Here is a 26,420-nt window from a genome sequence, read left to right on the forward strand (position 1 = left end):
CACAGAGACAGACAAACAAAGAGGGTAAAGACGATGGAGAGAAAGAAGATGAGGAAAAGCTTCTTCATTTGGACCTAAAAGGCACATCCTGTTCTTTAAGCCCCTTCACTTTTCTAATTAAGGATAATTAATGAGTCAGGGAGACCGCAATCAAGCTTTACTAAAGTGTCTCTCAGCTGCGATTAGGACTTACTAAGGGGAGAGGTCAAGGGTCAGGAGGAACATAATTAGTCTGCTGTTCCTCCTTTTAGATTTCTCTCTGCACGTCTGCAGCTGGCTGCTCGATGAGATGCAGCGCACGGCCCTGCAAACGCTCACTAGAGCTCACTACTGTCACATGTTCAATGCTTAGAGTTTACTTTCTTTCAGAATGACATTTCTGATCTGGTTTAAAACCAATATTCTAACTCATCATTTGTGCCAGGCTTGAGCTATCCGTCTGTCTCACGGTACATTATGTCTGCAAAGCAGGGTGGAAAAGGCTGCACCGCTGTAAACAGGATGGAATCTGCATTTTCCCATGACTGCGACTGACTGAAGTGGAACAAACTTAAACCCATCATGAAAAAAAGAAAAAGAAAAAAGGACACGCCCCAAACAATCAACGCCTGGAAATCACTCAAGTGTCACTTTTCACCAAAGTTAAATGGACCCCAAAATGAAGCAGGTTGGTTGGTTTATAGGAGGAATTCATCACATCAAATATATATACAGTACATCACAATTTCATGATCACTTAACTGAAGTGACAAAATGTCTGTACACTATACCATAACAACCAACTCACCATACAAATTTATGTAGCGAATACAGCTTTCGACCACACGGGGGATAGCTTGTCCAGAGTCCTTTGAAGGCAGAGTAAACAAAAACACCCAAATGTCAGATCATGTACAGTTTGCCCTTTTGTTACAAGCACAAGAGCTAGAGCCCGACCCATTCTGGATTCATGACAATGACATACAGTGAATATCAATAACTGAGAATGTTAAAAAAAAAAAAGATATAATAGATTTGATTAATTTTTTCTTTCTTTTTATCTTTTAACATTAAATACATAACAGTAAATGTAATTGTAATTAAATACATTCAATGACTATAAATAAACAAAAGCATCAAACAAAACTGCTGAAAAAGACACATATACATAAGAATTTTATTATTGCAGTTTACTGCTATAAAATTTTTTTTTTGCATATCTGCAAACATACACAGTAAGGCCATTTATATCTGTCATAATCCAGTGTGTTCTGAATATATGCAAATGCATCGGTCGGGTCTAACAGCAAGTAGTCAATGTGATGTTAGATGTATAAAAACATGCAAACAGTGTAAGTGAAGTTTAGAGGATTACATACAAGGTGAAGGTTATTTTGTGAGAGCTGACTAAGACAGACTGAGTTGACTTCACCGGCTGCTCATGCCCAGTTTACTGTAATGATTATGAAATATCACTAAGTATAGAAAAAAATCACTGACAAGCTACAACAGCAAGCGTGCACATAAATGCTGTCCAACACATTTCAATTGGCCTCCAGTGCTGCTAAATATACTTTGTCTTGTTATGCTAGCAATCAAGTGCACCCTGTGTTTAAATTAACGAGAGCTTATCTAAAGAGCCACACACTCGATATGGAGTTTGGTGCAGAATGAGATGAGGTGAGGGGAGATGAGAGGGAGCAGCACCGTCTCCTTCAGAGAAAACACATTCCTCTCACGCACTTAGACGTGCACTGTGCTCTTGTTCTGCCTCGGCGCCAGCTGCTCCTGTGGCTCAGTGCTGGACAGTGACTCAGTACATGCCTTTAATGATACAGTGGATCTGTTTACAGCCCTCAGGGGTATACGCATGGGTCCAAACGCAGCGACCATGCCAAAATCGACTATCTATCGTTGGTGTGGAGCTGTGAGGGTTGAGGCACAGGTCTGGCTGCAGCACGATTATGTAATTCTATCTCTCTGGAAATGTGAGACTGGGGGTTGACTGCTTAATACCAGAGAAACTCAATTTTAATATTGGAAGTGGTTCATGCTGAGAATTTCCAAACACAATTCAAACTAAATATACAATTTTCCACAAAATCTTTAAGGAATCTTGATTGACCAGATTTTCTTCAATTCAGTCTGTCTGAGTTCACTCACATCATTTATCAGATTTATGAGATTATGAGGTAACGACAAAACACAACATGGGGTGAAAATGTTGTTAAGGCAGGACAGATAAAGGAAATGAGCGCAGGCAAGCAGCATGGGCCCCCCCAAGATGCTTCAAGGTGTCTACCTGATGTCGAGCGTGTGAGTTCCGTCGTCCACGGCTACAGAGAAAGGACGCAAGAGCCAGAGATGACAGAGGGAGAGAGAGGGAGAGAGAGAGAGAGAGAGAGAGAGAGAGAGAGAAAAGCAAGACCCAGATTAGGACCACAGCAGCTGCCCACCAAAGCCTTTACTAAGAGCGCACCCTCATTCCACTCTGTGCTGGCATCAAACCCAAAAGAAAACAGGGAGAACTGGACAGGACCAGGTAGGGCTGGACGCGGCCACCAGTGAGAGGCAGTGAAGAGACTGGAGGAGGAGGAGGCAGCACGCCTTATCAGTCTGGCATCCGCTCCCCTGACTGCCATTTATTCTGCTGCTTTCACTGGCCTCTGCTCTCGCTCTGGCAGAGGAGGAGAGAATATCTCTGCCAGAGCAGCTCAGTGATGCCAGGTCAGCAGTGAGTCAGGGGAGCTGACGGAGAAAAACATTTATCCCTCCAACTGCCATTCCTCTCCTCCTGCAGCCTTCCAAATCTATCAGTGCCACCCCTACATCTCAGATGCCGACTGCGAGAGCTCACTGACTCATGAGGAAGGTTTCCAGAATCCATCTTAGCACAAATATGTTGTTGTCTTTTTGTTGGTTAAAGATAGATCAAAGCTAAGATGCTTTGGGGGAACCCACCAAAATGGCCAGAAAGCCAGAGCAAGACAGAAAATAGAAAGGAGGAGGAGCGATGTCAAGCGGGCAGACTGATAATCAGTACCTTGATAAACGACTCCAAATTGCCATTAAATAACCTAACATTAAAAACAGAGCGGGGTCTAGCCCGCCGGGTGCCAGTGTGGGTTTTGAGTGGCCCATTTGGATGTCTAGAATACAAAGAATGCATTAGAATAAGTAAACAATGCAGTGCTTCTTTCAGAATGGTTTATCTCTGCGAACATATTCTTCAATAACCTCTATGTCCTTCAAAAACTTGAGCTGAAGTTGAGGCTGACTAATCTTTAAAATCCTCCGACTCAAGATGATGGACAGGTGAATGAGAGTATTTTCAGACACTGCTGAATTAACCTTTTCTTTATAATCCAGCCTTTTCTTTCTCCATGAGATATCACAGGCCAGTAAAATATCAGACCCCGCTGGGAGCATCGTATGCGTCAGTATCCACCTCATGACAGGCCCTGCGGGAGATTGCCTCTCTTAGTTTGTGTGAATGTGTTTAAGACTTAATGCAGTTTGGCTTCTCGTGACCTGTAGGACTGAACTGAAAAGAGTCCAGGACTTTGGTCTCTTCTGCTGCTAAATCATAATGATAAAACTATCCAGCTGGAAAGGCCTGAAGTTCACACCAACACAAAAGATGATGTCTTTTCAATATGAATAAAACTTTGCCAATATGCACACCGTCACTCCAGTGAGAATTCAGCAGATTTCCTAATAATATAAAAACAATGTTACTTTACTGACATTTTGTTTGTATATCAACTAATCAATTAATGTACAAATCATTCCAGCTCAAGAGATTTTTCCTCAAAAGTATAAAGTACTCCATTTTAAGTGTACAAAGAAGATACATCTCAGAGTTTCTGTAATACCTGATAAAATTGTCTGATGTTGTTCCCAATTGTAAAAGGACAATATTCACAAAACATCCAAAAAAAAATAAATAAAACTTCAACCTTGATTATTTTGATTATAAATATAACTATAAATTTCAGATGAAGAAAACTTAAATTACTTTTCTGTTCTTCGCTGACAGACCAATATCAAATGTAATTGAAATATAAAGCTTCTATACGGCTAAAATTAGCGACTAAAAATGTAAAAAAAGCATTATTATAATTACAGTAATGTAGGTAAATTTAATAAGTTAATTCCACGCTTGAAAATGAATGAGGATGTGTTTTCAAAGATGCAAAAATTCAACTGACCCATCTGTCCCCATTCATTCCTCTTTTGTTGCACTTTAAACCTGAATCTAAAATATGTAAATTTTATGCAAATTCTTTCTCCTCTCCTCTCTCGCCTTCTGATTAGTTTGTTAGGTTAAACATTCTCCACTTTACAGACTCTGATTATCTTTAATGGCCTGACAGGCAGTGCTGCTGGGACTGTGAAGTACACTACCCCACGCCACACGATACCAAACTGGGCTTAAAAACATGGAGAGCAGAACATCTGCTCAGTGCTCTCCAGGGGTTTTGTTTTCTGAGTCCGACTACAGTCTCCTCTGCGTTTATGGTCACAGAGGACTTCACATGAGAACGTCCTGAGGCGAAGTGTCCTCGCGTTGATGAGCTGCAACAAGAGTTCCTGTGACTGATGAAAGAAACGTGGACTGGATGTGTATCTTAAATATGCACAGGTCCTGAAGTGTGTGTCTGTGAGAGTGTGTGCTTTACCTTGTGGTCATGTAGTCAGCTCTGTGGCCTGCGGGTTCAGAGAGAAAAGAGAGGAGATGTGAGGGGAAGTTAAATGTGTTGACATGCCAGGACCTGTCTCTGAGGTCCCTGCGGTGCATTGTGCATACGCCTAGTGAAGCGTTTGGAGGTTGCCATCTGTCCACAACCGCTGGCCTCTTGAGCAGTACCAACAACACCAATACAGGGGCAACACTTAAGCTTCATTACAGTTACAGTACAAACAAACATCTACCAGGCACATGGTTGTACAGTTTACAACTGACGCAGGCACACAGACACACTAATCATTATAGTAATTCACAGAGCTACAAGTTTGGACAAGCAAAGGAAGACTGAGCACAGAATAGCTTCCAAATGGTTTTGGAGAACAGGAATATTTTCGTTTGCGGAGCCATCTGTTCCGATGAACAGGAACTGACCTGCCTGTGTGTCTGTGTGACTCACACTGCCTCAGCTCATTGACAACAATATGATTAAGGAGCATGTGGGAGAAGCAGGAGAGTTTTCTCTTCCTCATTAGCACACGGCTCCATTACTCATTACGCGGACAGTTTGACGGAGACCACCAGGACTGCTGGTTAGAACAATGACTGACAGATACTCTTTGGGTTGACGGTAGATTAGCTGATGCCTCAAGGAGATCCCACCAGTGTAGAACAAGAAAAGACCGTCATAATGGCCACCACCCCTCTAATACATGGCAGTCTATTAAGTTGGGGGGGGGTAAATCAGTCACTAAGACGGATAATACAAGTTCACAATCCCCCTCAGCTCTGGCTTGCCTGTGCTAAAACCCAGATTACCATCTAGGAGCTTTGACTAGAGGAAAAAGCAGGCAAATAATGGGAAATTTGCCACAGAAAGGGGCTGAAATGGAGAAAATAAAAAGTAACTAATTTATTTGTGTTGGCTGTTTGGACACTGATTAGGGTTTACAATGTCCTCATTTTTGCTGACGGAGGACTGGTGGAAGTGAATTTGACATTCAGAGGTAGGAATCAAGTGCAAGTACTCGAGACGAGAACAGTGGCAGCTCTAAGAGGCGGGTAGGTAAAGGGATCGTGACTGTACCTTCGCCGAGTGTCCTCTTCAGCAAGTCGTGTTTGGCCTGCAGTTTGGAGATGAGATTACTGCCCTCCAGAAACTCCCGGAATTTCTGTGGAGAATTGAGAGTAATTACACGGTGGCCCTGAGTGCCAGCCGGAGCGCCCGCTCTTAAGACAGCAATCTACGATAAAGCAGCCAAGGGCAAAGGACACGCTGAGAGTCTTTTTAAAGCCTTTATCAGAGCATGTCCATCTTCAGACTGGAACAGGATAGCGGTTAGCCTTACAAGATGGAAATATTTTGGGAGAGTTACCCCACTCTGTCAGCTGATGAGAGATTTCAAAGGGGCTTGGTGCATGAGATTCAGAGTCCAATTTACATGCCCAGATTAAGCACATTAAAGTCCAGATAAAAGCTTTAAATTCATATTCTCAGATTCATCTTTAGAGATTTTTCTTTTTTTTTTTTTTTAGAAACTATTAAAACAGAGAAAACTGGCATTTTCACTGCTTTTAAAACATCTAAGTTTAGAAGGCAAACGATAAGAGATTTCTTTCTATTTTTGTAGAGAATTAAAAAGACATCTCTGCTGTCTTTTACCTTTGGACCTTCAGGATTTTCTCCTTTTAAACCACATCTCCACTCACCATGAAGTAGAACTGCTCCGTCTCCTGCTGGTTGGCCCTCCTCTTAGCAATGCTAGGTTTGCTGAGGTACGTCTCAGACACCGTGGACTTGACCGACTCGGTGGACCGGCTGTGGTGGAAACACTCGGACACGTCATAGTCTTCAATGGTCACCATGTCCTGGATGGTGGTCAGGGTGGCCTCTGATGTCTTTTTGATCTTGGTAGACAAAGGAAAGGGCGAAGATGAAGAAGAGTCTGTCAGAGCAAAGAGTCGCCTGTTTAAAAGCTAAATGTCATCTCACAATGTTACCATCACAGCATATTTAGCAGCTTCTATCATCACATTCCCTTAAAACCTCTCTCTCCATCCCATGACACTCTGAAAAATTCTGGTGTTTTCTGACAAGACGCAAAAATCCACCAGCCCCTGAACACGACTCTGAGCCAAAGCAATCCATCTGCACGCACTCAGAGGGACCAGAGGTGAACGGTGTCGGCTGGAGATGGCACATACAGTCGCAGGCTTTTAAGTTCATTTCCATAACCGCCTCTTCCTTGTCAACAGGAGTGCTTCTCTTGGATCTTATAAATGTCAGGACTTGGCTGAGCATGGCCCGCCACTTAGTGAGAAACATGTTCAGCCAGTGCGAGTGCTGCAGGACATGACCCAGTCTGCTATATGATGACACAAGATGACAGAGTCTGTGACAAACAAATGAGAGGGCAAACGAGTCTGTAACAGCTCCATAAAAGTAAAAGAGACCAAACCAAATACAAACTGATTAAATACTGATTGATTGATCAGAATACAGAGGTGATGGTACAATGGAGTGTTACATCCAATGTTGGGTACATAAAAAAAATCTGATGTTAAAAAGAAAAAGTTGTAATTTGATAAAGAATAATAGTAGCAAGCAATAAGTAAGTAAGTAATATTTCATTAATTACATCATAATATGTTGAGAAAAAATTGTCATGTTAGGACAATGAAGTCTTAACTTTTAGACAAAAAAAGTAATTACACCTAATACTTCTCTAATGGTGATAATAACGAAAGAGACAGCTGAAAAGACTAAATTTTAAGGATCACAAATTACTTTTATTTGCTATAATTGCACATATGACCGGTGATGTTGAATGAGGACATTACTTAAACTGGTTATAATCAGGGAGCAGTCAGTGGTCAATATTCTGCCTGATGTTTAATCCTTCAAATTAATTCAATAACTCCCCAGTTTACTAAAATAATATCAATATAGGGACATATCAGCGAAGGGCATTTGCAGCATTAGGAGAAATGGGAATAGAGACAATGACAAAAGATAGAGGGGACAAACAGACAAGGAGGAAGAGCTTAGCGACTGTCAAGTGTGAGCATGAATCACTGATGTGAAAAATCTGCCGAGGGAAAGAGGCCCAGCTGATGCAGAAAACACAGACAACCATCTCCCAGCAAAAACCCACCAAAACGCTCCCCTGCATTCAAAAGAATCTGTCTTGGGGGTGGGGTGAGAGGTGCTGTTGCATTGCAGCTCGATTGTGTGTGCTTTTAAAAAGGTGGGAGCCTCACGGGTCAATGGGGTCCTGAGTCAGACGCAGCTGGAATTCCTCCTAATTATTCTTAATGGTGAGGAGGACCCCGGCTCAAAAGTAGTGACTCCAGTATTAAGTGAGTCTGACCTCAGTGCTAATGAAAAAACATGGTGGATGTCTGGTGTAACTGTTACACACACAGAGACGACAGTGGATTATAGCTTGTTTGTTTAAAATGCATGACCTGTGACTCATTTGGCCTTCAAGAAAGAACAAACCCCGCCTGAAACCAAGGTGGATTTCTCCTCTTTCATGTGTTGCTGTGATGGATTACAGCGCTGACACACGTGTTTGGTGGGGACACAATGTGGACATAGTTACAGTGTCATTCATCCTACGCAGTAAAAACACAGTGCAGGTTTGAACATTGCTAATGACAGTGTAGAAAAAAAAATGGGATTCTGCAAATCATGAAACTTTACAGAAATATCATCCTGTCTTGTGACAACATTCAGGGATTATCATTAAGTGTACAAGAATGGAAAAAAACCTACTGGTTTTAATAGACAGAAAAGTTCCTGAACTCTTACACCATCACTTTACACATTTGTTCTGTAGCTTCTTCCACAGCAGATCTCTAAAATGGGTAAATCACTGAGACATACAGTTATTAGTATCAAGCTTTGAATGTGTTTGGGCTCCCTCTCCCCGGGTACCAGGCAGCCTTATTCCAGGTGGCCCCTGTGGAGGCGAGAGGCCCAGCTGTCATCATGAAGACAGGACCCATGCACGCGAGAGAATCGCTTCCAGTGAAAAAGCTGTTGAGTTTATCCATTATTCAGCAGACCAATAGTTACCAGTGTTCACTGCTGGGCTCAATTACAACAGGGCTTTTAGAGAGACCTGGTGGATATGCCCATTAGTCCCTGCAGTTGCACGACAGACCTGAAGAAAGTCTCTGGGATTGAGTTAAATTTGTTTATTTTTAACAAAGAACCACGACTCAGGTGTGTTTTAGGGTCCTATGTAGACAGTGCATCAACACGAGGAGCTCAGTCAGCCAAGTGTGGCTTACTTACAGCTGTCATTCAGCAGACTGAAAATAGGATTTGTTCTATCAAAATCCAAAATAATTCCACTCGTCACACTTATAAATCAATGTTATTCCGCCGGGCAGCAGTACAACATCGCCGATAGTTATCTCAACATATCTCAACTGCCGTCCTTAGCTTTCAACAGACCCTGTAGTAAGTGTGTAATCTTCTGATCATCCTGCTATAAGCACACACACAGAGACGTACACACACACACACCGCACACACACACACACACACACACACACAGGCTTTGATGTGCCTCCGAGATTTATCCAAGGAAATAACAAACACTCCCTGTGAAGGAGATTGCATTAGATTGCCAGAGTTTAGTGTGAAATGTCTTGAGAACAACCGTTAAGTGTGCATGTTCGTCTGGTGAGAGGACAAGGACAACAGGCGAGGAAAATCGCTCTGTTTGAGCTCTGGCTTTAAATGGCCAGATTATTAAATGTGAAAAAGAGATGAACCAGGCTGACTGACTGAGGAGCTGAAATTAACGACGTCCTCAGTGTTAAGACTTTTCTAATGAAAAAGATTCAGTTGTAATTTCTGCTGCAGAGGCAACCAACAGGGCTATGTTAATCCAAACAACTTAGTAAGAGTCTCCCCACGTTGCAACCCACTCACCACTGATGCAGAGTAAATTATTTAGCAATATTTTCTTTCACCATTTCACAGGAGTCAAAGAGGTTTGAGGAAACAGCTGTATTTCTATTAAGCTCTGCCCTGCAGCTTTTCCTGGCCGGATAAAGACAGACTCTTTTTTTCTCTGTTGTACATTTGACAGTTGTGATTGTAAATCATTACAATGCTTTGAAAGTTCATTTTCAAGGATGTATCTGGCACGCTGTGCCCGGGAAGAGAGGCCATCTGGTGATCCTAACACAAGGCAGCAGTGCCCTCCAATTCTGACCCACCAGGACATCCGCTTCAGAGACGGAGGCGAACAAGGACATGGAGCATCCAGGGCTTGTCATCATACTCTCAAACACACACACACACACACACACACATATACACACAGGTGTATTTGTATGTGCCCAGTTGCAGAAATACCTTTAATACTGCAGGCAGTGTCAATTTGTGATGACACCAGCAGGACCCAGACTGGTCTGTATACATAGCATTTTATGGAATGTAAAACAACTTTAATAATTAATCAGTTACCACAATTGTATCTGTATTAGCGCATTGAATGAACTAAAAAAGAAAAACTGCTATCCTATCCATCATCGTCCGTTCCTGTGGATGCATTCTCAGTCAATTTCACAAGATTCAATGATGTGATCAAAAGGAATCTGAAGTTGCAGTGGATGTAGAGGAAAGTTGAGTGACATGCTCCTGAGTCACTATGTAGGTGAATAAAAGAAAGAAAGAGCACCGATATGGAGGGAGCCAGAGACAGAGAGTATGAAGACAGGTGGCAGGGAGAGCTTATAGAGAGGAAGCAGGTCAGACGTGAGACAAAAGCCAGCCTGATGGACGTGATTGCACTCTGTGAATCAGCAGCAGGCATGGCCTTTCTTCCCTATTGGCCTTTCTTTTCTATATAAAAAAAGTTACTCAAGCATGCTGCACAAACATTAAAACAATACAGCCTGGAAGCAGAGATGCACCTCCAATGTCAAAACAGAGCAGCGCAGGACAGGTTTTCTACAAATAAAAGCAAGACAGTGAATTCTACCAGTGGGAGCAAAATGACAGCTTCACAGAGCGGGTTTGATGGCTACCTGCAGGGCATGACAAAGAGCAAAATACAGAGTGTGTATGTGTGTGGTGAGTATAGGCAAAAAAAAAAAAAAAAACTTTGACACTGCAGAGATCATCAGCAACTTTTCTGTCTCACCTTGGACGACTTCTGGCTAAAGTTAACTTTCCTCAGTAGCTTTAATACTCAACTGTGAGCATCTTGCATCCAACAAATAGCAGCATAATGCAATCTCTGGCAGACAACATAAATGGAGGAGCAGATAATAGTTTTGACAACATTGATACAACTACCACCCACACTCCCTGTTCACAAGAACCTGTACGGTGAGTTGAATTTGTTTTTGCATTATCCTACCTCTTCGTTTTCGATCTTCAGAGTAGCAAGGCGAGACTGCAGCTGCTGGAACCTCAGGATGAGCTCTCCATTCACCGGAGGCTGCACTGAGATCTGACACACCTGGAATAAAAAAAAAAAAAAAAAAAAAAAAAAAAAAAAAAAAAAAGAGAGAAAATAAACTGTCAATGATCAGGAACCTGAAACTTCAACCTTCTGAAGGAACTAGGTCACATGACCTCTGGTTTAAACAGGACACAACCAGGCATCTAAATTCTTCTTCAATTGCAGAGCAAACCACAGTGACTTCTGCCAACCGAACTCAGACAGCCACACAACAGCAGCTAGCAAACAGACATGATATCAGCGCTGGTACTGCCAGCCAAATAGTAAAACTCTTAGCACATGCTGAGCTATATGGCTGCAGGGGGAGGAATATCACACGATTTGTCAATTTTATTGCCCCATAAAACCTAATCTGACAGTTAAACACTGCACTTAAGCCACTGAGAATCACACCTCATTAAGTCTGCGACTTTTCTGATCTACTCCAAATTCACTTATATGTTGTTCTGTGTATTTGTAATGCAACACGATGATATGATTTAGATCTAAAGCAATTTTCAGTGGCACTGCAATTTAAAAATCAACTAATTTCATTCTAAACCAGTTAAAAAATAAGTTACAAGATATTATCATCATCACAACTACTATTGTTGACCAAACTACGTACCTCGTCTCCCATGTGAGACTGGAACTCAAATTTTGCCGGTGGGCAGAAGGCCGTGGGGTACATCTCCATGAACCTCTGCCGGTCACTTCGCGGATCCAGACTGTCCACGGCATTTTCAATGATGTCAAGACCCTCGTGGCGTGATGTCTCGAGGTTGTACTCAGCTGACAGGTAGGTGCGTAGGGCTCGATTCAGACTGGCATGGTATCCCAAATCACAGCACTAGATGGAAAGAAGAGGATCAACGTCAGATAGAATTTACAGATGACAGATAATTGGTAAAATGAGTGGCTATAATATAATGAATTTATAAAAAAGTAAACCTGAAATCTGAAATCTTTTCCAAGAATCCAACACCCAGGATTCTCTAACAACAGGTATGAAAAGCAAAGACAGTTTTCAACCCGTCTCATGTCATAGTTTCACAACGCCTAAAGGCAGAAACTGTGATCTACATCTAAACAAAAGCTTTGCCGTACTATCAAAATTAAAAACATTGGATAGGAACCTGCCCTGACAGGAGCACAAATTATCCCACAGGTCTTATAATAGACAAACTAACATTAGACTAGAGCTGCAACTACCAGGTACTGTTTGATTAGTCATTTGAAAAATGCTAATAACAATTTCCTATAGCCCATGTTGACAGCTTGTTTGGTCCGATCAACCAAAACCCAGAAATTAAAAAGTTACTATCACATGAGAAAGAAAAACAGAATTGTAGTAATGTTTATAAGCACAGCAGAAAACAGGCCAATGATTTCATATGATCGATCCAAAAACTAAATACCTGTTATTTGCTGGTGTATGGTGAAAAGTTACAGATTAACCTTTTAATAAGAGACATTTCTTGTGCTGCCTCTATGTTGCACAACCTGAATGTTACCTCCAGGATCTAATGCTGATTTTTAATAAGTAGAACCTTGGCCAAGGTCTCTCTTGGGAAGACACACGCCCCAGGCACCCACAAATACAGACAAAACACACACTCACACACAGTTACACACAGAAATCCGACATGGCCTGAGTAACAGGCAAACAAGGTACTACTACCAGCCAGCTTGTACACTTTGTTTTCAACTCTGAAAAGTCTCCTTCATCAATAACCTAATGGGTGTGAGGCTGCACATACAGCTCATGCAGGGTGCATCAGAACACAGTCTCTCTTTTCTCTCACACACACACACACACACACCCTGATGAGATGTGAAGGCGTGTGAGCAAAGCGGGAAGAGGGTAATTTCAGCGCACAGCATGCTGCTGAAAAGAACTTGCATTTCTCTTCTCCTTCAGTCCTGTCTGGAATATAAAACCCCCAAACGCTTGCTAAAAACCCAACCTCGTCCCGTTTCCTTAGAAACACCACCGAAAATGGTGCATTAAGTATTTCTCCATCAAAATAACACCAACCCAGGTGAGCCATACTATAAATAAGTCATGTTTATAGGTAAGGTGGCAAAAGTCAGAGTTGAAAGATGTGAGTGTTGCAGTGAATGGAGTGATGACCCACAGCTATAAATGACAACAAAAAAAGTAGGTTTCAGGGTCAGAGCCACTCCCACTCAGACGGTTTGAGAGATGTGGTGAGATTTCAAAACAGTAACACGATGTCAGACAAACACAGTATAAGTGAATATAATATCTGGGATTTCAATAATGATACGAGAAGGGAAGAAGAAGAGGATACTTTTTAATTCTTTCCTGCACTGTAATTTCCATCCCCCAGTCTGGTGTCCTAACATCCAGCCCAGCTGCTAAAGTCATCAGTTTCTCCTCTGTTTATGATTTTAAATCTAAAGGTCAATGAAAACACCTCTGATTAGTAATGGGTCTACCTCAGGTGAAGAAGAAAAAAATAAGTCCATAGAAGGATGACTGCAGAGGGGATGTTCAGTTCATGTACGACCATCTTCAGCAAAAACTTTTCCCAGTCTCGCTGGAGACAAACAAGCCTGTTCTGAAGATGAAGTCATCTGAGAACAGGGCTAACAGAAGCATGTGGTTTCATACTTACATCAATTAAGTCCGACAGGTCGTGGATGTAGTATTTGAACACGGAGGAGTTTGTCGCTTCCAGTGTCAGCAGGTACTCGTTCCGCGCTTTGATCGACTTCAGCTTATTCTCAGAGTACTTGGCTTGACGCTGATGAGAGAATTAGAGGCAAGAATAAGAAGAAGGCAACAACAGAGCGAGCGATAGAGGATGAATTTAATGAGCTGAGAATTGCCTTTTTGACAAGTGATTGTGCTTTTATGTCTGTGCACACACTGCACGTCACAACGCTGCGTTCCTGGCAAAACAGCTTCAATACACATTAGAGGAGAAATAACTTCAATTCTGTTATAAATAGGAAAAAAAAAGGAACAAGAACAGAAAAAGAAAAGCCTTCACTAAAAACAGCCTGTGTCCTTCACTTCACAACTAGGATACCTCAGTCCAAGCCATCTGTCTTTATCCGACACTTCCTCCTCTACCAGACTGTTAGTTAGTCACCATCCACTGACCAATGGGCCCTGACTCACACACTTCCAATTCATCCTGACTTTAACACTTCCCAAATGCATTCCAGGAAGAGTCATGTAAAAAAAAAAAAAAAAAAAAATTCCATTTCGCCTGACTTAAATCGTTTGTCACAGAGATTTAACTGAAAACAGGCCTGTTCAAAGCATACAGAGGCCGATCGTTTGGTTGCTACGAGGCTTCATGTGAGTTTTCTTTACTCAGGTCAGAGTGCTTATAATCCTAAACATTGGTAAAGAGGATGGTGTAACTACTAAATCAATTTAAGTCTAAATACAACTGTCACAAAGTATATTAAAACAGTAGAGTTATCAGTAGAGTACCTTTTCTTTCATCTTCTCAATCTTCTTCACGGAGCTTCGCCTCGGGCACTTGTCCTCCATTCGGATGCTGAAGACAGGATCACCCCTGCCGATCTGCTTCTCCTCTTGCTTCTCGGCCTCCTTCAGCTTGCTCTCGGCGCTGATGCTCTCTGAGTGGTACATGTGGTAGGTCTTCATCACCTGGAGACGCACAGAAGCGACAATAAGCTGAAAAGCCCTGTTATTCATTATTTCATTTACAGGACTGGCAAAGGGCAACACCCTTAAACTGCATAGCCTTAGTTAAGAAATGTTGAGTCTTAGGTGAGTTCCCGTGAGGTCAAAGGTCAGAATAATCCATCTTCACAGTCGAGACTGACCTTTGTAAAGCCACAACTACGGCTTCCCATCCTTTGACCCGCTCATTCATCACAAATCGATTCCACTCATCTCATAGCAGGCTGTTAGTCTCTCTCTAAACCACAAACCAAGGACAGATTCTCTACAGCCTTTTTATATGAGGCACTCATGCGACCGCAACAACCACAAGTCACTGCAGCTAAATCTAACATTCTGCTGAATAGACTCAGGAAGTAGATCTGTCTGCCCTCGGTTCCGAACTGAGGTTATTAAGAGGGAAGCTGACTGCTCCTTTTTAGGGCTTGATTGACAATTCGGCTCTTGTCTTTTAAGTGAATACAATTAAATGAGCTTAACAACATAAAGACAGTGTTAAGACATTTTATTCAGATGGCATTAAAGTTCGGCTTCTTCTTCTTTTTTTTTTGAGAGTAAATATAGCCATAATGGATCCATGCCACGTGAAAAACTTCTGGGAAATGAGGGCTAACATTTGATATTTATTTCTGTTTAACATGCAGCATAGGCAGGAATTAAATAGTAATAATTTTTTTTCTGAAGCCTATAATGGAAAGTAAGTTGAACCCTTCTCCCCTTCCAGTCATTGCACTGGGGCAATTTAGTACAAGGAAAATGCATGACCTTGATAGTGACCTGTTGATTAGCACTACTTCCTAAGGGCTGAGTCATCGCTGTAAGAAGAGGTTGGAGTGTGAGTATTACTCATGCGCACTCACTGGATCCATTAAGCAGTGACTCAATTGTTAAGTAGCAGGTAAACCACAAACACAAACAATGAGTTCTTCAAGGGCAGAGAGAGGCTAAGAGATTATTAACATCTTATTGAGACTGGTTCAGAGTCTATGTTGTCAGAAGAATGGAGGACAAACAGGCATCTGAGGGCTCTGAGGACAGGGCAGATGAATCACTGGCTGTGGGAAATATGAAGGCAAGTCAATGACGCTAACATGGAGTCATAGATAAGAGAACTCACCGACCTACACAGTTTTTCTTTGCATGCTTGTTTAAAAATCTTTGCTTTTATGGCATTAAATTGTTAGAAAAAGTTGTGTGAATCTCTCATCATATTTGCATTTAATCAAACTTTTGTATAAATTATAAATTTGGTCTTTTTGTAAATCTAAATGAGTCTTTATTCATGGCAGATGACCTAATTTACTGTACAGAAAATTCATTCAAATGCAAAAGCAGCAGCATAGAGCACCAGTGGTTTAACCTGGAATGAACCAACTCCAGCAAATTACAGCTCCACAACCTGTGTATGCAACACACTTGTCAACACAAAACCTCAATTTCAGCAAAAATAGAGACTGACCCATCTGAAAATCTAAACATCTTTAACCCAGACTGAGTTATTTATGTACAAGTGGAACAACAGAGAGAGGCCTGATTTGTCTGGAGCCCTTTCCCTTTGGTGGGGTTTGCCCTAACTGGAACCAGTTTAGAGATGGGTGACTGACCTTGGGCCCTGCACTCCTCACTTACTGGTCTGGAGTCTGCCGCTGGTGTGTTTACTTTGGTGCTTCTTTTAGAGGGACATATTTAGAGATGGAGCAGACCTGTTATTTCATTGGCAGAGGCCAACATCAGGACTGTGGCTGCCTGATGCAATAGCTGCACAGTGTGTGCGAATATATATATGTGTGTGTGTTCGTGTGTGTGCGCGCATGTGTCCTCCCACAGGGGCTAAACCAGGTCAAATCTGGAGTGTGGATTGTGGTGAGTGTGACACACATTGAGTTTGGAGTAACACGTTGTTGTGTTTGGAGCAGCACAGCCATCCACTGGAAGTGTAACCACTGTAGTCCTCTACAGTGAGTAACAGGAGACTCTAGAAGTAAACTGAATAGCTTTTCACTCCATCTCATGGGAACAAACGACAACTGCCTTGGCTTGTATCACCATCTGTGTACATCCCAGGTCACCATGACAATCAATGAGGAGGCTAACACAATGATACTGAATGTTAGTGAGGAATGACATGACAAAAACACACTGCCTGTAACTGTCTAACAACATCTGTGAACTAAGCTGGAAGGCTAAGCAGGGCTGGTTCTGGCAATTAAGGCAGTGGACTTAGCTATTGATTCATTTAAGCACCTTGCTCCACAAAGATCAAAGCTACAAGAAATGGCCTTCATAGAAACTGGACTGCAGATGTGCAGCTTGTTGGATGCAGAAGTTTGATGGTCTGGTGAAATGTTACTTAGGCCTTGAGAAAATCAAACCTCTGGGTTCAAAGGTCTGCAGCCATGGCTACATTTACATTCAGTGTTTCTAAAAAATATATACAACAGGCATCCCTGTGAGTGAGTGGTCTAAGGCATATGTATCCTGATCAAAGTCTGCAGTTAGATTCCAACTGGGAAACCTTAAGTACATGTAATCTTATGCACTCCCTCCCCACATGTTCTGTCTGTGTCTAGTGTCAACAATCAAATAAGGGCAATGCCAAAAAAATAATCTTAAGAAAATATGTACAGCAAAGTTGTTGCCATTTGGCTCCAACCCCCTGGTGTGGCTTTGTAAGAGTTTGTTTTGAAGAGGAAGAAAACACAGCTGATAAGAGCCATTAAAAACAGAGAAAATGCACATGATTCAAGCAAAAATAAAGCTGATAGTTCACACTTTGAATATTCAATTCATGAGGGTAAACAGGATTATGTTTCATTCTTTTGTAATGTAAAAGAAATAAGACATTTCTGACAGTTTGAGCAATCAATTTAGGTTGAGTTGTTAATATAACTCAGACATCTCTGAGCTACAGGGTTAAAGATGCCAAGTTGTTACAAACAGTAGTTTGTTAGCTTAGTGCTGTAAACCAGTATCAACCACAGTTAAGACTAATGTACCTAAGTGCATCAGTAAAAAAAAAAAAAAAAAAAGGAAAAGAAATAAGGGGGAGTCATCATTACTACTTACTGTGTATAGCTCATTTAGGACCTTCATTAAGTCTTCCTGGAGTTGAAACGCAATTTCCTTGCTCTGAAAAACAAACACAGAAGGAAAAACAATTAGATCTATACAGTAAATCACCAATTTGATGCAATGAAATATGCATAAAGATTACAGTGCTGTCTGCCATGTTTAAGCTCCATTATAAACATTGCAGTAACCACTTTTAACAAATGCACACTGTTTACTGTGCATTAGGTTTCATATGAACGTGGACAGTGACAAGACGCCATGAGCGCACTCTGGTTCGAATGGTACAAGCACAAAACAGAACAGTGCATTTATCATCCTGTGTCAAATACATGGTTTCTGTGTGAGAGTGGTATCAGCGTCACGACGGCTTTTCCACTCAAATCATCAAACGCAGCTCGAGTTTCACTGTCCACATGCTTAACACATTATCCGGCTTCTATGGCTGAATGTGAAAGATTTTTCCCAAATATGTTAACTCAATCAGCCGTGCCACAAGGCTGACTCAGTAATACTATCACACACACGCCCACATTAATGCATCTCACGGTTGCGGGATACAGTTTAACACTGATGCCGTGATGGATTTAGTGAGGCTTTCACTATTAATTTAACTGTGAAGCTCCCATATTTCTTTCACACTGACTCATATACTGTATTTTTATGAGATTATGAGTCATGTCAATTTTTTGATCTCTCCACTGCAGTTGATACTGTGTGCTGCTACCTGGATGATGTTACGGTGTTGGCCTGTACTCCAGGTCTTTCTGTAACCTAATTATCCTCAGACAGATCTCATTCTGGGAGCCGCTCATGGCAAAAGGTTGAGAGAGGGTTCTGAGAGGGCATCGAACTACCTAGTGGAGTAGGACAGAGTAGTGATTTAATTCAGATCAAAAGTGGAGTGCACTGTAGATTTTTAAAAAGGGCCATGAAAATGAAAAATAAACTAAAGTTAATTTTACAATTCTAATCTGTCTTTATTAAAAGGTACCCCGTGGTGGTTTTTGTCTGCTAGTAGCACTATGGAGCATGTTTTTCATACATACACACCCTGTTTTGTTTACATTATTCACATGTGTGTGCAGACAGGCAACATGATACACATTCTTGCCACAGGTTTCAAGCTACTGCCCTGACGTCGGTGGTAAAGCACCGATCGATGTAGTCATGCGCCAACAGAAGCAAGACAGAAGAAGACTGCAAGCTAGAAAACATGGATTAAAACAACACAGGGATTTAAATAATAATAATAAAAAAAATCTACTCTGCACATGTTTTGTAAGAAAGAAAATGCAATTGTCCAATCTGAGCAGTTCACCTGCAGGTGTTATCTATAGGATCCAGTGCATACACAGAGCTGAAGTAAACCGGCTAACACCAATAATCACAAACTCAAAATGTTTATTACGTTGCATGCATTTGTTGTATATGACCTGTTTTCAAGAAAAGATACCAACACAAAATTCCATGCAGACAAACCATCCAACAATGGCATTTTCTGCCTTGAGATTAGATGAGTCACACATGCTCGATGGCTTTGCACGCATGAGGCCTCATGTAGGTGTTGGCTAAAGGTAAGGCTCTATTGCGGTCACACACACACACACACACACACACACACACAAACACACACACACACACACACACACACACACACACCTCTCTAAAAGAACTCAGCTGAACTGTGAACATGCGACAGACCCAGGACAGAAGCAATGTTGTGAAAATTTGAGTGCATAAACTCTTTCTCACTCCAGTCCTTCACCAGTCACTCACAGGTAAAGCTGCACGATGTCGGAGCATGTGAATAGACAGCAAAGAGGATTAGACTCTCAGTTACTGGCTGCCAGGCTGGTGTCTGACATTAGAGTGTCATGCTGGGTGCCATGGCCGAGCAGCAACGTCTTTATAACCACCACCTGGTCCATCAGTTCCCTGATTTGTAGCTCTTACCTAATCATGGCACAAAGAGTCTGTAAGCCTGGATAACCAGAGCTTCTGAAGCACTAAACTTGGCAAGTGGCAACCTCAGGCGTGTTCGAGAATGGAGTGTAGATAAGGGAGCGACGCAAACGTCCTGAGTTTCTGGTAAATTATAGGATGATCTGGTCCTTGAGTTTATAGTAAACCTCTAATTATGTCTCATAAAAAATGACAGCACCATATCATAAGTAAAATGCCTATTAATTGTGAATTCTTGCATATCATAAAGACGGTCAAGACCCAGGCCTTCTCCTGTGGGAAAATCCATTAGCAACTGTCAGTCCAGAGGACAGAACCTTTGACTGTCTGTCAGATCTAACACTCGTCAGCTCTTCCCCCATTGAGAAGGCTGGGAAGTGGTCCAGAGCTCAATGAAAAGCCTTCTCAGGGATCACATGAGCAGCGAGAGAGAGTGTATGTGAGAGACATAAAGACAGAGATGAAAGTAAATAGCCATTACATTCAAGACATGTTTAAAGTGCTTTCACCCAAACAGCTACAACTAAAATAATGGCTTTAAAAAACTCTGAAAACATCTCGCTTTTTAAACCGTCGCTAAACGTAACACACATATACCTCAAATTACCAGCGATAACGGCTGTTTACTCATTGCTGTGTTGTATAACCGATGTCAGTGATTTAATTTGCACAACGTACAGCCTTTCATTTTAAAGGAATCTAAGTTGGGGGGTTTCCAATTCTGTCTAATTCATTAAAAGGATCCTACAAATGGGTTTCCCCTTTTAAGCTCACACCATCTGCATTCCAACCACTTTAGAAAGATGAAACAATCCTGGAGAGGAGAAACCAAGTCAGGCTTTAGGGAGTGGTGGGTTTCATATTGCCAGTGACATTAATCATGGTATAGAAATGGCAGTTGTAGCCCCTTGGGGGCCTGTATGTGTGTGTGTGGCGATCAACGTAGATCTGAATGTCTTTTTCACTGTAATAGAGACACACAGTTAAGATATAAAAATACGCTTTAAACAAATTAAATGGATGTGTAACCCCTCTGTTTAAATGTCAAAAGAATAGTTTGAGGAAATAGAATTTAATTTATGAGAGTTGAGATGAGAAGATTAATATGAGTCTCAAGTCTGTGCACAAGTACATAGCTGGAGTCAGGACATGGTTAGCATTGCTAGCATACAGAATGGAAACAGGGGGAACAGCTAGCCTGGCTCTGGTCAGCAATCATCAACTGCTCATTTGTTTGTTTATCTCGCACATGAACGGACATGTAAAAGTGGTTTTTGGGTGAGCTACATGTTCAAGCTAACAGTTTATCTATTTCTCAGAAGTTCTATGCCGGCTCTCCGGATATACTTGTTGCTAGATATGGTTGCTGAGCACAGGTTTTTAGTTTCAACAAAAAAGCATAATGATACCAAACCTTGCAACCTCACAGTGGCAAAATGACATTTTTAGATTTTTGTTTATGTGCAGATTAAACAAAAAAGTAAATAAGGGAGTGTTAGAGGTGTTGATAGACATTTTTAAATTCCCCTTGCTTTCAGTCTTTATGCTAGGCTAGGCTAGACACATCCTGACTTCAACTCAGTACTTAATGCACAATCAAGAGACTGATCATCTCATCTCACTAGTGTATTTTTCAAAATGTTCAACTAAGATGTAAGTGTAAGATACACTGTATCATTATGTGTTATCTACAGTGGCTCTATTCAATTTAACTGTCACAGAAAGACATGGGAGTGACCCAACATGGACAACACCAGGAGCCAGAAACTGAAGCTGCTAAACAGAATTTACTCCTAATTCTTTTTTATTATTTACACCTATGTTTTTCCTACTGTGACATGTCAAAATGCCTTGTGTGAAAGAGGCCTATTGTGTAATAAACTCTATCCAGCACTTGCTTTGCCTGTGGAAAAGTTCAAAACCACCTCAAGCTTTGGGAAATCCACCTGGTAGCTGCAGCCACAGAACGTGACTTCCATAAATAAAACATGGCAGAGTAAAACAAAGAGCTGGTTGTATGAATAATGAAACATGATAAGATCTATCCAAGCATAAAAGAAGAAAGAGAGGTCCACTACTTGACTCTTGTATTCAAACAAACCATAAAAAAAAGAAAAAGCCAAATGGTGTGTTTTCAAAGGAATTTGTGGGTGACCACAATGCAACACTGAAGAGATAAATACACATGTCAAACAGCAAACAGATCAACCGGAGGATGTTGACGAAGACACCGGGGCTACTCTGGGGTCCTCTACTGCTGTTCCACGTCACAGCGTGAGACCAGAACATACAAGGAAATAAAAACACAGGTCTTTGATGTGCTGGAAGGATGACAACAGTACAGCTGTCTCCTAGAAGCTGTGAGGGAGCCCATGTAACATGGGGGACTTCTCTGTTGTTTGTGCCTCGTTACTGAAGCTCTGCTGAGATCAAAGGCTCGGCGAGGCTTTAATTAGAGGGCGAGCGGTGTCTCAGGTCTCCTATGAACCGGGACCTCCCACCAGGCTGCCATTTGTCTGCACAGTGTCACCTGGATCCACTGGGAAACTGCATTACAAACTTTAAAGGGACTATTACACAGTGTGGTTGGATATTGCAGATTCCACAGCAATAATCACATCACTGTGGCAGTACAGTACCCAGCAGATTGTGAGGTTTTTGGCAAAATGTCTTCAGAGTTGCACTAAAAATTTAAATCTGCATTAAAGGTAGTATCATTATGATCATTGGACTGTGCTGTAGTCAGAGTAGGCAATGCAAGTAACATCTGAAAGATGAATCTGTCTGTTTCACATCTGGCCTCATTAGTAGAACGAATGTTTTTAAACACTATCAAAAGGAAATGACTGCTGCAGCTTCCTGTTTGTGTGTTTGGGGTTTGGGTGAGTATTTAAACACCACACCTGAACATACAATCAGATGAAACCACAATCATCAAGGGATGTTTCTTTGAAACTTTTATTTTTTGAGTCAGGGCAAGAGAGCAAGAAAGAGTAGAGAAGTAGACAGTGAAAAAGTCGCACAAGCTAAACTGACACAAAGGCACTCCTCTGAAGAAAAGCCACTTTGTAATTTAGGCCTGTGGTGAGTTCATGTGACTCCTGCAGCATAGGAGCTCATAATCTGTTAGGGAGTAGTCGTCTTTGTGGTGGAAAAGGCAAGCAGAGGCCGGGTTTCGGTCATGAAGCCACAGTTCAGATGGGAGAGTGAAGGCATACTGATCTGAAACTGTGGTGACCAAGGTTCCCTAATTCACAAAACTAAACCACAGGAGCCCAGCAGAGCTCCTTGCCATCAAACAGAAAGCTGAATATATACTGTATATATCCTGCACATCCTGCAACTAAATATACTTCATTGCCAAATGAATGGGTTAATTGAAAGTGAAAGACCATTTATATAACATGACGACTGGAGAAACTGCTGCCCGATCTGACCGCTATGAAAAATCTGGATTGCGTTAGTGGTGAGTTTAAACTTCTGTTTTGTTGATCAAAGAAAAGACATATCTGACCTCCTCTAATAGAGGTCAAACATCAGTACAGTACAAAGTAACTTAGACAAGAATGAGGGAGGTTGGAGCAGTGTGAAAGAGACTTGAGGGACATGAACAAAAGCAGTCTGTTTGGAAATTAGAATTTAAGTGAATTTGTGTGAAAACATACTACACATTTGAGAAGAGTGAAGTGTGTTTCAGCTGATATACAGGGTTAAATATAGCAATGTTTTATGTAGCCCAAAGCGTCTTCCTTCCTGTACCCTGTATGTTAATATCCAACATTTCCGATGACTTCCTTAGCAAATATGTTGTTGTCAACGATTCTATTAAAAATATCATATGATTTATTTTCAGTATGTTCAGTTGGATTCTCTTCTAATCACCTAAAAGCCATGTTTTTTTCTCTCCAATCACAAAGCACCTCTATTATTTTTTGAAAATGACTCAAAGAGCTACTGTGTGATTTACTGTGAGATTAAAATTTGCCTTTTATGTCTCTGGTGGTTACAGCAGAAATCAACCATATTTAGGTTTAGTGTGATCATGGCCCTCATACTCGCCACCCTCACCTTCTTGAGTAGCCGTGTGGAGTCCTCGCTGATCTGCATGAACCTCATGATGACGTTGTTGAGGTAGATGTCACTCAGTGTGGCGTGGTCCTTACTCTCCCTCCTCACCTGGTTCAGCAGCAGGTACCAGCAGTTGACAGGTGACAGCAGGTTCTGGTCTTTCCTAAATTGACCAGAGAAAACAGGCGTCAGATGAGTTGTCAAAGTTCCATATGGAAAGTTTATAATTTGTAGTCTCAGTAACACGTAACTAATAAGAATTAGAAAGAGGAAGCATCAGTTTTCTTAGAAACTTTCTCTGTTCGATTGCCTGTGTACTGAAATGAGTACAAACATTGTGCAAAGTTAAACCCACACCACAGTTCCGCAGTATTCCAGAGAAGAGCTAGCAGACATGGACAAATACCTGTATGCAAATACCTGTATTAATGTCAATGTCTCAGCCCTAATTGATTTTGATAATATTTGTCATTTTCACAAGGAGATCGTGACACTTCCTCGACAAGCAGGATGTCTACAAACACTTCCAGTGCACCAGGGCCTGTCACTAAAATGGAAGAGGGATGCGTCATAGGCTTCCCTTGGTGTTACATGTCCCATATACTGCTGGTTCTAGGTCTAAAAAACTCCATATATTACAAGGACTACGCAATTAAGTTGGAAATACTTTGTATCACTGACATTTCTGGGGCATTGCTCTCGCAATGCTCTGAGCCAAGCTGACTTCCTATAACCAAGAAACAGCCACAGGCTTTAAATACACTTAGTGGAATGAAGCTGAGAAGCCACGGATGCATTTTCAGTTAAGCTGAAAAGTAGAATTATGTATGAACTGTGAAGGCAGAAGACAGACAAGGAAGAGAGAAGTCAGAGTAAACGAAAAAGATAGGGATCTGAGTGCAACAGAGCTTAAGAGTAAAAAAAAAACAAAAAACAAAAAAAAACATAGAGAGGCCTGAGAGCTGTTTCCTGTGCTGTGTGCCGGCTGCTTCCAAGCTAACTGTAGGACATTGTCCAGGCCAGAGCAAGCTGGGGCCCTGTATTAACACTGGCCTGCAGGCTGACTTCCTCTGGGTTAATCTATGACATTCCTCCTGCCTGCTAAAATGCAGCACAGAAAGTGAGTGTGTGTGTCTGTGCATGAGTGTGTGTTTGAGAGAGGTTTTAAGGTTGGGTCTGGGGTCAAGTCTTGCAGGAACCATATGGAAACTCGCCTCTGCTCTTCCCTCACAAAGTTACTTTGCATAGACAGGCAGCACTTGTCAACACAACAGGTGAAACTCTGCACTCGGCGAGTGACCCAGCCCTGAACTAGCCTTCAGCACTGGCACCACATCTGCTGCAAGAGCAAAAACGATGCATTTCTCCAAACGGATAACTGATACAAATATTCAAACCAGCCGAAATGTTCCCTGAGACTCTGCAAAACAGGAAGCAACTTACATTTGATAAAGCCAGAGCCAAGCACACTGACATGAAAAACATCCGAGAGTCGTTTTTCAAAAGACACCGGGCAGACGGTGAATGAAAAAACTGATTTAGCTAAAGCTGAGTGATGTACTGGTGCTACATGCCCGGGCTGCAGGACACGTGCAAAGGAAGAAAAAGCAAGGAAAAGGAGAAAATAAGTGAAGCGGTCTCAGAGCTACAGCAACAGGACTGCTGGACAGCATCACATACACGCTCTGTCAAAGAGCAATTACCATAAATCCTTTCTGCATTATGTATCAGCAGAGTGCAATACTTCCATTCTATGGCACTGGATCTAGATATGTGAAGAGAGCATGTGTGTCTGCATGTGTGTTTATTAATTCATGCTCACTTTTGCATGTGCGGATGCATAATGTCCAGGTGGCCGCTGACATGAAGCTGGACAGAACACATGATGAGTCTCTGCAAAAGTGTATAAAATTACCTATATTTAAAGAAATATAGATAATTTTGTCAAAGGTATCAAAAAAACAAAGCAAATTCTCTTGTGGATGCAAAATGGCTGAAGTGACAGCAGCAAATTGGCAAGATCAGCCAAAGAGTTTCCAGCCAGGGCTTAAGTCGCCTGACCTGTCTTCCTCTGTGCTTTAATTCACCTTATTTACAAGCTGGGCAGGACCCTTCACTATTAAAACAGAACTACACTGATACAATAAATCCACATGTCTTATAAAAACTCAGATTGTCATCCATGAATGACCAAGAATTCATTTTAGACAGTCAAAGGATAAAAGCAAAACTGATTTACACAACAATCAAAATTGCAAAATTTGTGTTTATAGAAACTCTGGTTGAAATCACAGATGCACCTGAGAGGCCCCACGAGTATGTCAATAGTTCCTTGATCACCTTGTATGTTTGTTAATGGGCTGACCTACTAAATCAAAGTGGAAGCCTGCAGTGAAAAGAGGACAGAACAAGAAAACAAGGAGGGGACTGACACAGGCCGTGACGACAAAATGACCTGTGGGAGTTGCTTACCCCACATAATGGCAGGAAAATC

The 26,420-nt window shown here is 41.6% G+C and overlaps 1 protein-coding gene across 3 annotated transcripts in view; it reads right to left on the bottom strand.

Moving 5' to 3' along the window:
• Window positions 1-26,420, bottom strand: part of srgap1a (SLIT-ROBO Rho GTPase activating protein 1a) — a 79,136-nt gene that overhangs the window by 18,813 nt on the left and 33,903 nt on the right. For 2 of the 3 annotated variants that reach the window (XM_023415490.2, XM_087176402.1), the window contains exons 3-13: window positions 23,927-24,089; window positions 17,891-17,953; window positions 14,609-14,788; window positions 13,779-13,907; window positions 11,765-11,986; window positions 11,053-11,154; window positions 6,377-6,574; window positions 5,754-5,838; window positions 4,662-4,689; window positions 3,023-3,128; window positions 788-848 (exon numbers count right to left, since the gene is read on the bottom strand). In XM_023415490.2, coding sequence (XP_023271258.1) covers window positions 788-848; window positions 3,023-3,128; window positions 4,662-4,689; window positions 5,754-5,838; window positions 6,377-6,574; window positions 11,053-11,154; window positions 11,765-11,986; window positions 13,779-13,907; window positions 14,609-14,788; window positions 17,891-17,953; window positions 23,927-24,089 — 1,337 coding nt within the window. Of the gene's footprint in view, window positions 1-787; window positions 849-2,281; window positions 2,316-3,022; window positions 3,129-4,661; window positions 4,690-5,753; window positions 5,839-6,376; window positions 6,575-11,052; window positions 11,155-11,764; window positions 11,987-13,778; window positions 13,908-14,608; window positions 14,789-17,890; window positions 17,954-23,926; window positions 24,090-26,420 lie in introns of all 3 variants that reach the window. The other variant, XM_023415491.2, reaches the window with a different exon arrangement.

The sequence above is a fragment of the Seriola lalandi genome, unplaced genomic scaffold (genome assembly GCF_002814215.2).
Source record: "Seriola lalandi dorsalis isolate HSWRI2012SDOR001 ecotype SW California unplaced genomic scaffold, Sedor1 jcf7180002054553, whole genome shotgun sequence".
Lineage (NCBI taxonomy): Eukaryota > Metazoa > Chordata > Actinopteri > Carangiformes > Carangidae > Seriola > Seriola lalandi.